Source organism: Callorhinchus milii, unplaced genomic scaffold (assembly GCF_018977255.1).
Source record: "Callorhinchus milii isolate IMCB2004 unplaced genomic scaffold, IMCB_Cmil_1.0 Scaffold1, whole genome shotgun sequence".
Classification (NCBI taxonomy): Eukaryota; Metazoa; Chordata; class Chondrichthyes; order Chimaeriformes; family Callorhinchidae; genus Callorhinchus; species Callorhinchus milii.
Window position 1 is genome coordinate 47,906,433 of NW_024704742.1, and position 14,469 is coordinate 47,920,901.

The window sequence follows — 14,469 nt, forward strand, 5'->3', positions numbered from 1 at the left end:
CTCTCTCTCTCTCTCCCTCCCCCCCCACACCCGCTTTTTTTTCGAGCTTGTGGACGACGTGTGGGAGGGGTGGGGGGGGGGAAGCAGAAGAAAGACGCCATTGCTCGGTGTTGTTGTTGATGCTGAGGGAGGAGGGGAGGGGGGGAGGAGCAGGAGAGTGAGCACAGCCAGAGGCCCAGCCCCGCGCACGCGCACCGCGCCGCCCTCCCCCCTCCTCTCTCTGTCTCGCCCCAGCGACCTCAGGCCGGCAGTTGCCCCACTGCGCCTGCGCCGGCCGCGCCGCCATTTTGGCCCCGTGGAGAGCCGAGTCCCTCGGATGCGGTAGGGAGGGAGGAGGAGGAGGAAGGAAGGAAGGAGGGAGGGAGACGACGACGAGGAGGAGGAGGAGACGGAGGAGGAGAGGGCCGAAAGCCGAGAGCCGAGGCCGGGAGCCGAGGGGGGCAGCGCGACTCGAAATGGCCAACATCGCGGTGCAGCGGATTAAGCGGGAGTTCAAAGAGGTCATGAAGAGCGAGGAGGTGAGGCTTAGCCCCCGAGCAAAATACACCCTACCCCCTCCCTCCCTCCCTCTCTCTACCCCTCTCTCCCCTTCACCGGCTGCGGCTGTCTCCTCCCTCACCCCCCCCCCCCCCACACCTCCTCCCCTCCTTGTGACACCGCACCGGGGGTGACGGACAGGCGGCCGAGGCGCTTTAGGAAAGTCCACGGGGGCGGGCGAGGCCTTCACCGTCAATACCCGAGAGGGGTGGGGGGGGCACAGAGCAAATGTACCAGTGTACCAGTGTGTGTGTGTGTGTGTGTCTGTCTGTGGTGTAACAGCAGTCACTGATGGGCGCGAGTGGTCATGGATGAGGTACATTTTGCGGTGCAGCGGTTGAAGTGCCTGCACTCAGGTGGTTGGTTGGGGGGAGTGATGCTTTGCTTTGCGGGAGGGTTCGTGTGGGGGGAGACCCGTGCCCAGGCCGGTGGACCCCGAGGCTTTTGGAGGTGTGTGGTAGTCTAACCTGGTAAATCAGACAGATGTGCAGGAGAGCAACAATGTGCAGGTTTTTTTTGGGGGGGGGGTCATTGACAAAGAGCTTCACAGTGTGTGATTTTTTTTGACAGCGGCTGCGGTTTGCAGGAAAGGCATTTGAATTCTCCAGTGGATTTGCAGTGCTGTCAAAATTATGCTTCATTCCCTCCGCTAATGTTCATTTCAGTGATGAACAAAGGGAAGTATGGAAGTATGCCACGGCATTATTCGAAGGATATCAAGTTTCGCTCGACATTTTGGGGTTTTTAAATAGATTTCAGGCAATCGCACTTCTGGAATTATCGGCCGCTTCGGTTTCTTGCATCTGCAATAATTTGTTTCTCAGGAGAGAAATAGAATTTCAGGGCAGTTTGGGCCTATGCTGTAGTATGAAGTTTCAGGTAGTTATCAATTTGGTTGAGTCATGATGTCAGATTGTATGGTGGACAGGGTGAACTACTGACAAACATTATGATACTTGGTGAACATACCCTAGTTCTTAACTGATTCTTAGTTTTTCCAAAAAATATTTTTCTTCTACTTATTATGAACAACTTATCAAATATCTATAGCGTTGGTGTTAATCTCTTATCGGTTTGGAACATCAGTGCTTGTGTAGTATCTGTGTTGCACAAACTCTTCTGGTTCTGCAACTTGGTTGATTTGCATTGACAATCTAAAACAATAATGTTGCATTTTAACTATAAATACATATCCACAAATGATCTCTATGTTAATAGCTGAGAATACTGTTATTTAATAGTTACCATATAGAAAACTCTTTCATTCGATTTTGAGCTGTGTGTACTATAGAGATGCACATTTCCTACCAATAGAGTGTTTCTGAATTTAAGTATGTGTAGTATGTTCTGTCAGTTTTGTTGGCATTGAAACAATAAAGCCTGACTGGTTCAGTTTATTCTGAAAATAGGAAGTTCAGTGTTTTTCAATTCTAGGCCATTTTAAAAGTCAGCAGATCATGGGGGAGTGTGCCTTCTGTTTATTCCCAATACCATTTTTTCTCAAGCTCCATTTACCTATTCCATTTGAGCTGATAATGTCGTTATGAACTTGGACTTGCTGATCACAAATTAAGATCATTTAAGTTATGGCAGTAAAAAATGATTATTATACAGAGTTCTACTAATTTATTTATATAATAGAAAGTATTGATTTTAATATTTTGAAATGTCCTTAGACTTTTTCTGAAACCTACCATGATGTGTAAGCTACAGGAAGATGGATTTCCTAATTGATAAAGCAATGTTGTGTTAAGCCTGAATGTAGCCTTGAGCATGAGACTGTATAGTAAATACTGTATATAGATATCATTGAAAGGTGATTTTGCTTTATGATTAAACCATATGTTGGAAATGTATCGACTGCTGACTTTCTGTCCCATTGCATTATTGTTTTCTCAATACTGAATGTAATAGTCAGAAGTCAGTCGTTTCAAATCTGAGGTTAGCAAGCATTTCTTCATACATAGGGTTGTGAAAGTGGAACATTCTGCCCCCCAAAAGCTCTATTGGAGGAATCAACAGGGATGTGTAAAAGAGGTGAACTTAAACCCCGGCTAACTGGACCAGTCGGGGAGAGATCCAGTCTGGAGAGATCGAATTTCCAGCTAAGTGTAGTTTCAATGCCGATACTCGCATTTACTGGCTTTTTACGGCCCTGGTTTTTTTGTGAGGCTGAAAATTTCTGGTAAATGCCAGTCCTGGCATTGTCATTGTTAAAATCCCACAAGCAGAAGATAGCAAATAAGCCAATGAGTCAAAGTTAATATTCCTGACCGCTGAAGGATGGATGTGCACTAGGTGGGTGGGTGGGAATCTACACTTGCGTTGGCCTGCGCATTTGTTTTTTAATTTTTCCGTTTTTGGGTCCTCCTCGGCTAGGTCTGAATTCTGGATACCCGTGGGCCATGGATTTCTGTAGTAGAAGGAATTAAGGATGTATAGTTAGTTATTTGAGGAGGATAAGTTTGCAGGGTTATGGGGAGAGTGCGGGGAAATCGGATTAATTTGGGTAGTCCTTTTCAAAGAGCTGACCCAGAACACGATGGGCCAAATGGCCTCCTTCTATGCTCTATGATTCTATATGGCAAAAGCAAAAGGATAAACCATTGGGATTAAAAGATCTGAAAAGATCTAGTACTGGTGCAACAGGCTTGATGGGCTGAATGACTTTGTGTTTGTTTTGCTTTTTTTTTGGTTAGCCGGGTGTCTGACGCATGCGGAAACCCTTCACCGTGCTTAAGAGTATCCAAACCAAACTGAGATTTCTATGCATCCCACCTACACATGGAAATCCCAGAGACAGATTGTTGGAATGGAATGCGCACTCTCTCCCTGGAGGGATGCATCCTAGTCACCTAATTCTGGAAAGTATTAGGCGCAGTTTGACAAGAGTCAAGGCTTGGAAACCCCAGTGTATGCGTTGGGGTACTTCTGGAGTCTAACCAGCTAAAACCACATTGCTTGCCAAGCTTTCCTGCTGCGTATCCAGCTAGAACCACCCTACCTCTTAGGGCTTTGGCTTGCAGGGTTAACGGGAGCTGAGTGGGAGGATCCCCGCCCTCGGGTGCTGCTGATAAGCCAGGCTGGCTGTGCTGTGATCAGCAGTGCCCCGGAGTACGGGGGACCTGCCTGGCTCAGGAACTGGACTACCAAGCCAAGTTCAGCTCCAAGGAGACACTGCTAACCTCCCCCTAAGGGGGATAGTCACTAGTTGGTCGTTTGACATCTGATAAGCATGGGTTTGAGGCCTCACTTGATGGATGGTAGGTATCAGGAACTCCCTGCAAGCTTCCTGGTGCGCAAAACAGCTCAGTGTAAATGCGTGAGGGAATTGCCATCTTCCTGTCCGCAGCTCAGGCACATGCCCCTTCCCACTGAGTGATGTTTCCACCAATTGGTGGTGTGGAGTTTCCTATATCCTATTCTAATTACAACAACAAAATTACATTTGTATAGCACCTTTCACGTTGGAAGGACATCCCAAGGCGATGGACAATTCGGACCCGAACTCGGGAGGGTGGAGGGCAGGGGGGCAAGGAGGGTGATCGAAGGCATGGTCGAACAGGAGGGTCTTGAGGTGGGTCTTGAAGGGGGCAAGGGAAGGGGTGAGGCGGAGGGACTGCGGCATGGAGTTCCTGAGGGTGGGGCCAGAGTGGCTGAATGCCCACCAGCCAATGGTGGGGCGGGCGAGTCGTGGGACGTGAAGCAAGCTGGAGCCCACTGAGGGTAGTAGGGGATTAGGAGGTTGCAGAAGTAGGGGAAAGCGAGGCCACTGAGGGCTTTGAAGGTGAGGAACCAAGATCTTGAACTGTATCTTCTGTGTGATGGGAATCTGGTGTAGTCGGGCGAGGACGGGGGTGATAGAGACACGGAGCCTGGTGCGGGAGAGGACACGGGCTGCTGATTTCTGGATGATCTGCAGACTATGGAGGGAGGAGTTGGGGAGGACGACAAGCAGGGAGTTTAAATAGTCGAGCCTGGATGTCATGAATGCGCGTATGAGGGTTTTGGCGGCCTGCAGCGTGCGACGGTGGTGGAGCCGGGGGATGTTGCGGAGGTGGGGGAAGGCAGAGCGGGTCATGGCACAGACGTGGGGTAGGAAGGTTAGTCAAACAAGATGCCAAGGTTCCGGACTGGCTCAGTGAGGTGGAGTGTGCATCCACGGATGGTGATGGTGAGGTGTGGAGGCGCTAACGGGAGCCACTCAGGAGGTCCTTGGTATTGTTGATGTTCAACTGTTGAAAGTTGGGTCTCATCCAGATATTCTGTCAGGACATCAGTTGTCCTGGAGTCAAGGGTGGAGGCAGAGATATAGAGTTGGGTGTCATGTGCATACATGGGAAAGTTGACCCCATGTCTGTGGATGATGTCACTAAGAGGGAGCATGAAGATATTGGAAGAGGAGGGAACTAGGACAGAGCCCTGAGGAACGCCGCACAAGACGGTGTGGCGGCTGGAGGAGAAGCCGTTTGTGGAGATGAAGTGGAGACGGTGTGAGAGGTAGGATCTGAACCATTCATGAACCACGGCTAAGGCGAGGCAGTGGAGGAGGATAGGGTGGTCAACGGTATCGCAGGCAGCAAGGAGATCAAGGAGGACGAGGAGGTAGAGGGAGTCCTGTTCGCAGTTGGAAAAAATGTCATTTATCACTTTGACCAAAGCAGTGGGTGGCACAGAATTAGTGTGAAAGTCTAGTTCTTCTGAGTATTTAAGTTCTAATTCTGATTTGTGTTCACCAAAGCATTTTTTGTCAAACGCTTTGAGTATTATTTTGCATAATAAAATATAAATCACATTTGTTCCTCAAGTTTCTATTTTATTTTTAAAGTCTTCATACACTTAACAATTAATTTAAACACTGGCTTTTTAAACACCCCAAACACTCTGAACTTAAAGTAAAGGCAATCAGTCCTAAAATGGAATAAAATGCATTTTTTAGGGTAAACAAGGAGTTTGATGATGGAGGGGAATAGCTGAGGATTGGAGTTGGTTGGGACATAAAGAGATTCAATGTGGGCTCAGAGATGGAGGATGAGAAACATTGCTGTTTTTGTTTTTCAGCTCACCTAAGTTGGAAATTAACTTGGTTGTGGTGGTTGGCAAGTGAAATTTTCTCTCCATGTTTTATTAGCTTTTCCTATTCTGCTTACCAGAACCTAACAATATTTATGCATGTGCACTTTTTCAGGTTGATGTCCTCATTCTACAACAATAATTAGTATTTATATAATTCATGTTTATTTATGAATAAATATTTTTTAGTTTAAAAAAAATCCACACTATAATTGGGACTTCTCTTTATGCACATCTGTATTATAGGTTGCGAAATACAGTTTAATAAACCTTGAACAAGAAGTCATCATTTTAATTTCTACTTTTTAGTTTGTTTTAGTAAGATTTTATAGCTGCACGAGAAATTTTGTAATGCTACTTCGAACCAGGATCCCCGCCCCCCCGAAAAAACTTGCAATCAGAAAGCAAGGCTTTCCTTCCTGCTGTAACTCTGACGCCCAACTGTATCCCCACCATTGTCACAACAAAGTCTTAATGTACAATTATATTTGACTTAGTGCCGTGTTTTGCCCACAAAATAGTCAATTCACTTTACAGTATATTCTGTGAAGTGCTTTGAGATGTCTAGAAGATGTGAACAGCGCTATATCAAATGCAAGGATTATTATTGTTGTTATAAACATCACAAAGCGCTTCACAGAGACTTGCTCTCAACTTTGTGATTTTGCATTCGTAAGCAAACAATCCAGTCAGTTTGTAGACAGGGTCCACAATGACCATTTTATTTGGAGTATTGTTAGTTAGAATACTGGGAGAAACTTATTTTTCCTTTTGAATAGTGCATGAGATCTTTACCATCCACTTGAATAGGCAGGTGGGACCTTGGTTTAACACTCTCATAGAATTATAAAGCACAGAAGGAGGCCATTTGGCCCAATGTATCTATGCCGACTTTATTCGAAGAACAGCTCCTCTAATGCAGCAATCCTCCATTGCTGCACTGGTGACATCTTAGGATGTGACCTCAAAGTCCTGAGTAGAACAGATGAAGGATTAAATTTGTGGTCTTTCTGGTCTACTCACCACACAACCAAACAATACGATGCATTTAACTGCTGGGGGTGGAGGGAACCCATAAAGGAGTTACAAGATCACAGTACTACAATTGAATGGATTCATGGTTGGGTTATGAAGGCACTGAATGCAGAGATGAAGAGAGTCTTGAAGGAGCATCTTTATAAGAATCGTTTTAAAAATGAAATTATTGAATAATTATAATATCTATTTTTAAAAATATTTAAATAATGGATGCTGATGACATCCCTGGAGACACACATTTACAGGATGTGTTGAGCCCAAATGTGTCAGAGCTGAAATAACATCTTCGATTATAGTTTTATTTCTAATTCATCATTCTTACATTGTCAGCCTTTATAGTCCCTCTAAGATGGTAGCCTCAGCTCTTGTAATGTAAACAATAATTCAAGATGAGAAATCAAATTCTAATTCATTCTTTTCAATTTTTTTTACAAAGAAGCAACCGTAATTGTGAAACCCTTGAAAATGTCCCACTCTAGGATCCAAAATCTACTGTGCTCTGTCACTTATAGTAGAGGAGCTTTTGGTATTGCTAATTGTTAAACAAGGCTTAATAATAATTATTTTCCTGTTGATATTATCTAGGTGTAGCTTTGTCTGTGGGCTGTGTTGTCTAAACCCATAAAAATGCGAAAGTAGTTAACAAAAGTGAAGTGACATTTAAATACTATATGAAAAACATTATAAGATGACTCCTGAATTTCCTTCAATTTAACTATATTGAACGTTCCTTGTACCTTCTGGTTGCTAACAATAATGTAGCACTTAGTGAAATCCATTGTAGAATTGATACAACTGTTGACTTTCATTCCTGGTTCTGAAAATAATTGCTTGATGATAAAAATGTTGTAGCTAATGTTCTCTAAAGAATTGGAAAAAGGTGTTAATAAAACCAGTTGAAGCTAATAAAGTGCAACTATCACTCGAAACTCTTAATATCTAACCATTATGTGTTTTCTTTTTCCTTTAAAGACCAGCAAGAATCAAATAAAAGTAGAACTTGTAGATGAGAACTTCACAGAATTGAGAGGGGAGATTGCGGGACCTCCAGACACGCCATATGAAGGTAAGGACTGGACATGGCACTCTATTCTGGTCGTTTTTTATTTCTTTCAATAGAAAGTTTTACTTTGAGTGAAGCAACACAGAAAAAGGCCATTCTGTGTCAAACCTGTCGCATTTTTAATACATTTTTTGATTTTACATGAATTTATCCCTCAAATATCAAGATTGAGTATTTTAAAGATAAACTTGACGAATGTGATAGTTTTTGCATCTTCTGCATTTTCCTTGTCTTGCATTCACTGCAATTTAGCAGAAGCAATTTACAAATCATCATTCATTGATTAATAATAAAGTGCTTCATAGGATATATTGTGAAATGCATTGACTTTCTTGGCGAACGCGGCAGCCAATTGCACACAGCATTGTCCCAGAAACAGCCATGAAACAAATGACCAATTTTATTTGAGGGATTGTTGGCCAGGACACTGGAGGAAACTCGCATCTCTTTTCAAATCATGCGATGGGTTCTTTAACATCCACCTAAGCAACAGGTGGGACCTCGTTTTAGCTTCTCATTTGATGGATGGCATCTCCTACAATGCAGCACAACCCCATATGAGTACCAAGTTCCAATGTGGAGCTGATCTGATAACCTTCTACTCAGATGCTATTCACACATGTTTATGGCAATTATCAGGTTTACAGTCTTTTTATTTGAAAGAATTGTGTTCTTATGGTTTGTTAATAGGAAATTTGCTCTTTCCAGAAGGAGAATCTTTTCACTATAACTATATCATAATTATCAAAACAATTTTTGTTTTAGTGAAAACGTTTCTGCATTTTATTGCTTCAGAACCCTTCTATTTTCTCACAGACTGACCATTTCTACGACAACAACACCACCAAAATTACATTTATAAAGCGCCTTTCATGTTGGGTGGACGTCCCAAGGCACTGGACAGAGTTACGGACCCGAGCTGGGGGTCGGGGTTGGGGAGGGTGGAGGGTAGGGGGGAAGCAGGAAGAGATCGAAAGCCCGGTTGAAGAGGTGGGTCTAATGTGGGTCTTGAAGGTAGCAAGGGAGGGGGCGAGGTGGAGGGACTGCAGGATGGAGTTCTAGAGGGTGGGACAGAGTGGCAGAAGGCCCACCCGCCAATATTGGGGCAAGCGAGGTGGGGGACGTGAAGCAGGCGAGTGCCCGCTGAGCGGAGGAAGCGAGCAGGATGGTAGGGGGTTAGGAGGTCGCAGAGGTAGGTGGGAGCAAAGACCATGGAGGGCTTTGAAGGTGAGAACCAGGATCTTGAACTGTATCCTCTGTGTGATGGGAAACCAGTGGAGTTGGGCAAGGATGGGGGTGATAGGCTCTAGTGCGGGAGAGGACGCGGGCTGTAGAGTTCTGGATGATCTGCAACCTGTGAAGGGAGGAGTTGAGGAGGCCGACAAGCAGTGAGTTTGCATAGTTAAGCCTCATTGTAATGAAAGTGTGTATGAGGGTTTTGGTGACTGCGATGTGAGACAGTGGCGGAGCCGGACGATGTTGCAGAGGTGGGGGAATGCAGAGCGGGTCATGGCGCAGATGTGGGGGTAGAAAGAATAGTTGAGCGTCAAACAAGACCCCAAGGTTCTGGACTGGCTCAGTGAGGTGGAGTGTACAACCGTGGATGGTGATGCTGTCAGTGCCTGAAATAAGGAGACACTGACGGGAGCCAATCAGGAGAGCCTCGGTCTTGTTGAGATTCAACTGAAGAAAGTTAGCTTTTATCCAGGACTTGATGTCCGATAGATATTCAGTCAGGACAGCAATGGTCTTGGAGTCAAGGGTGGAGGCAGAGAGGTAGAGTTGGGTGCCATCTGCATTCGTTTCCATTCTAGGTAATTTTTGTGAATGCTACTTTGAAGTGGTGCCCCAAATTGCTATGCAATGACTTTGTTCTCTTCCTCCTTATGACTTGATAAGGAGTTGCTTGGCATCTCCCATAGTTACACAGTCGAGGTTGAGAATTCAGTGGAATGGATAATCAAATTTGTTCCACACAGTTGATGTGGTGAGCTATCAAAGTCCTCTTTCTTGTTGTATGTTATGGTCTGCACTAATGTGAATTTTCTTATCCAAAGGATATTTTTTGGAGATGACTAATTGAACATCCAGTGCAGGATAGTTCCTGTGGTGTACTTGTATGTAATATAGTATCTTCAATGTATGAAGATTTGTTGTTTGATGCCAATTTGTTTTAGTTTAACTTATATATTACATCAACTGTAGTTTCCCTCTGCTGCACAAGGAGAAAGATTGCTTGTTCCTGCTTAACATAACCTAGTTAAACTATCTTGTTTCTGTTGGACCTGAATTATCTGCCTGGATTACTGTCATATTGAAAAGACCATCTCTTCAAGCTCGATTTTCATCAAAATCTAAAAGGACTTTGAAGCCCACATGGTCTCTTTTGCCGATATTTGCACATGAGGCAGACTGATCACTTGGGGCAAGGATATCAGCTTCTGTTCATTCTGCAAGCTAAAGCCCTAATGGGTAGGGTGGTTTCAGATGGACAAGTCGTGGGAAGCTTGCCAGACATTGGTTTCAATGGCAAACTGTGCATTTTAGCTGGTTAAACTCCATCAGTTGTCCAACATAGAATCTGGGCACCACGGAGGAATGCACTATACTTACCTAAATCCCGAGAGTATTAGCTGCAGGCTAGTAAAGTTGTTATTCGACTGCACCTAATACTCTTGGGATTTAGGTAAGCAGGGTGCATTTCTCTGGGCAGAGAGTGCATTCCTTGCCAGGTACGTAAATATCCAGTGTAGGTGATATACATGGAACTCTGCATTGTTTGGATACTGTTAAGCGTGGTGATGGTTTTCCTCCCCCCACCATCCAGTTTATAAAACTCTGTCTCACAGATAAGAGAGGGAGTTTTATAAGCTAGATGGTGAGGGGGAGCAAAATATACAGTATACAGGGATTCGGCCACAAAAATAAGTCAATTCACTTTACAGTATATCCTGTGAAGCGCTTTGAGATGCCTTGAAGATGTGATAGGCAGTATATCAAATGCAAGTATTATTATAATAATCCCTCCAAACTTAAATAATAATTTAGCCACTCAATCCGTTGCTGTCTTTGTGTTACACTGCTATGTGCAATTGGCTGCCGCGTTTTACCCACAAAATATTCAGTCGCTCCGCTTTGAGACGTCTCGACGCCATGCTAAGGCACTATATCAAATACAAGGATTATTATTATTATTATGTGGCGGTTTCATTGTATAATTCGACTGCTTGGAAGCCAATTTGCATCATTGATATTGTTCACTTTTGATGCTGAATTTCCCTTCTAGACCAAGGACAACCCCAGGTTCCTCTTTTTCACCACCAACCGGCTCTCACCCTCTCACACCTTGTATATCCTCTCCTCTAACTTCAACTGTGAGGAGATGCTGGACATCCTCAAGACCAAAATTAAGGGGATCCGCTCAAACGCTTCTGCCGTCCAATCCCCTCCCCATCTCACCCTCACACTGACCCCTACGCATCCCTCTCTCTACACCTTCGAACCTGTCTCCCTCTCCTCTCTCACCACCATTATAACCCATATTAAACCTACTGATATAGCCTCTCTCTCATGAGATCTAATTTTAAAATAAGTCTTTACAATGTCAGATAAAGATCAAGTCAATTTTTTAAAAAAAATTGAGCAGGCAGATGGGACCTCGGTTTGCTCTGAAAATGCAACCAACCCCCACTCCCCCAGCCCTGCAGTGTCATCTTAGTCTATGTGATTCCAAGTCCTGATGTGGGGCTTGAACCCACAACCTTCTGAGAAGCAAGAGTGCTACCACTCTGCCAGGTTGACACTGTGTAGGAACTTGATGACATGGGAGGTGCATTGTCAAGAGGAGCCGTCCTTCAGATGAGATGTTAAACTGAGGTCCCATCTGCCTGTTCAGGTGGACATTAAAGATCCCATGGTACTATTTGAAAAGAGAAGTGAGTTTCTATTTGTGTCCTGGCCAACAAATCCCCCCTGGCCAACAAATTCTTACTCCACACGCCTAATAATAATCCCTCCAAAAAAAACAAAACAATAATAAATTGGTCATTTTCAATCCGTGACTGTTTGTGGGACATTGCTGTGCGCAATTGGCTGCCGCGTTCGCCCACAAATATACAGTCAATTCACTTTACAGTATATTCTGTGAAGCACTTTGGGATGTCTAGAAGACGTGAAAAGCACTATATCAAATGCAAGGATAAAAAAAAATTGTCTGTTTGTGGCACACTGCTCTGCGCAACTAGTTGCCGTGTTTCGCCCACAAAATACATAGTTAATCCACTTTAAAGTATATCCTGTAAAGTGCTTTGAGACATTTCAATGACGTTATAAGGAGCTGTATCAAATGTAAGGATTGTTCTATTGCATTAATCAGTGACTACATAATATGCAAAGTTGTGCACTTCATACAACAAACGCACCACGAGTCACCAAGTCTGTCAATACAGCGGAAGAGGTCAGAGTCTAATCTGAAAATGTCTTAACAGAAAATTCAACTGAGAATTACCAAGGAATGTCACTGATTTCAGTAGCTCTCTTTGGGTAGTCACTGCATGTATATTGGACGTATTGGGTCCCTGGGATCAGGAAGTAACAGTGCACTTGCCTTGCAAGTCCTGACAGACACCATAATTGAGCAGCGCATGATGTTTTGGTGACGGAGATATAAAAGAGGCACCTGGGTGTTAAGCCCACATGCAGATATTGTCAGTCTCTGTGCTAATTCTGGAAGATCTGGCAGAAGGCAAGAAAAAAAACTGCTTCTCTTAAAGAAAAATAGCTCGGCAAAGCAGGGAGCATTACTATGCAGTTGAATGCCAGTACATATACACGTACTGGAGAAAGGTGAATTTGGAAATTATGTGCACTAAAAAGGATTTTTACAATTTACTGTAGACTGTAGTTTTGTAGGTGAACAAATATGAACATAGCAAGACTTAACAAATTACAACAAATGTGGGTGAGGAGAGAGTACAAATCTGACAGTAAGGATTGTGTATGGGCCAAATTACCATCTCTCAATCAACCCTGGTACTACTTTCAAAGAAAATATTTGCATGGAACTAAGGGTAGATATCCACACCTCAAACAACTGATTTGTAGGAGAAGGCCATAAAGTCTTGTTCAGGAGAGAAACTCTGGAAAGCATGGACCTGGAAAGCTCTGAAATCTTGGAGTGGAAAAACCTATTAGTGGTGGGTACATCATTATTCAGATGATAGTTTGCACAATATGGTATAAGAATGTGCACCAGTGTGCAGTAATTCTAATGATGCAAGGCACTACTCAAAATGAGATACATTGACCTTTTTTATTGATGTCGTACAGAATGTGAAACCAGTGTGCCATAGCAGAGGATCACCTCTCATAGGATGTGAATCATCACTTGAAGTCAGCACCACCATAGATGCATAATACAGTGTGGGTGATTTTGATATTGCAAAGGAGGCACTTATTGGTGAGGGACAAGTACATTAGTGAGAAGGTTGCATGTAGATGTAGAGCACATAGAGAAGGTTCCCTGTTTTCAAGTGGGGAGTGGTAGAGCGGTGGAGATGAGCTGTCTTGCGCTTACTTGCCTCCATTCAGACTTGTGTGTTCTGTCTCATAATGACTTAAAAAGAAAAGTACCAGATGTCTACGCTCTCATCTACAATAAAGGACAAGACAACACAAGTGCCACCTACAATGGTGCTTTCACTTATACACACTGATGGCGTACTCCTGTTGCTAATACAGACGTATTGGGATATGAAGCAACTTTTGGAGAATAGTTGCTTAGAACCAGAAATATAGGATTAATTCTGAAAGGTGCTAACTCAGATCAGTAGACATCTTAATGAGGTATGTGTTGAGTTGTATGAGGATAGATAGTTGCCATTCATGCTATGGAGAGTTCTTTGTTTGCTGTACATCTACACAAGTGACACCAATACTTCTGAGAGCATTGAACCTCCAGTGTATTTATCACTGATGTAACATTGTTCGTCACATGTTCAGGTTAGCAAATCTATTGTATCCACTGTGTACTTGCACCATATCACTCCCACAAATAGAATACTATTAGGTAGGATACGACACATCAAAAAGAACAAATGTGAGAGCAAACCATTAGTAATTCCACATCGTTATAAATTGATCATTTTAATGCATCTTATAGTATTCCATTCTTTGTCCCGAAGATGAAGGGATGAAGTTGTATACAATCCAACCAAATAACAGATGTGCAACATGCACATTAAAATTAAAACAGGAATGTCACATAATTCTGTGAATGCAAACATGTCTATTGAAATAGTGCCCACTTTCAGAGCTCACTGAAACAATTGGACATCAAAACTGACACCCATTCACCCTGTTCCCACCAAGTTTTGAGGTGCATGTAGGTGAATGCTTCACAATGATACCTTTCAATTATCTCATTGCAGAAGAACACTGAAAACTGTTGACTCTTGAAATACCATCTGTGGCTATGTGAAGGGTCCTTGTGGTAGTTAAGAGCATTCATGACTTTCAGTGCCATGAATGTCTGTCTTAATATTGGAAGCTTATACTGTTTTTTGTGGATCTTATTGCTGTGCACCTTCATTCCTTGTGCATGACTGCTCCATCATTGTTAAATACCTTTATCTACTGCAGTACACCCTCTTGCAGTAATGCCTTCTTTGAACTTTCTGCACTTGTCTCTTCTGCATTCTTTAGACCACTCTCGTACTTTCCACAGTTGCTACATAGATCCTATTATTCAATTCTGTCAC

The 14,469-nt window shown here is 43.4% G+C and overlaps 1 protein-coding gene across 1 annotated transcript in view; it reads left to right on the top strand.

Moving 5' to 3' along the window:
• The first annotated feature begins 270 nt into the window (after positions 1-270).
• Positions 271-14,469, top strand: part of ube2kb (ubiquitin-conjugating enzyme E2Kb (UBC1 homolog, yeast)) — a 37,209-nt gene continuing 23,010 nt past the window's right edge. The window contains exons 1-2 of the mRNA XM_007889124.2: positions 271-518; positions 7,621-7,714. Of these exons, the coding sequence (XP_007887315.1) occupies positions 456-518; positions 7,621-7,714 (157 nt within the window). The 5' untranslated portion in view covers positions 271-455. The remainder of the gene's footprint in view (positions 519-7,620; positions 7,715-14,469) is intronic.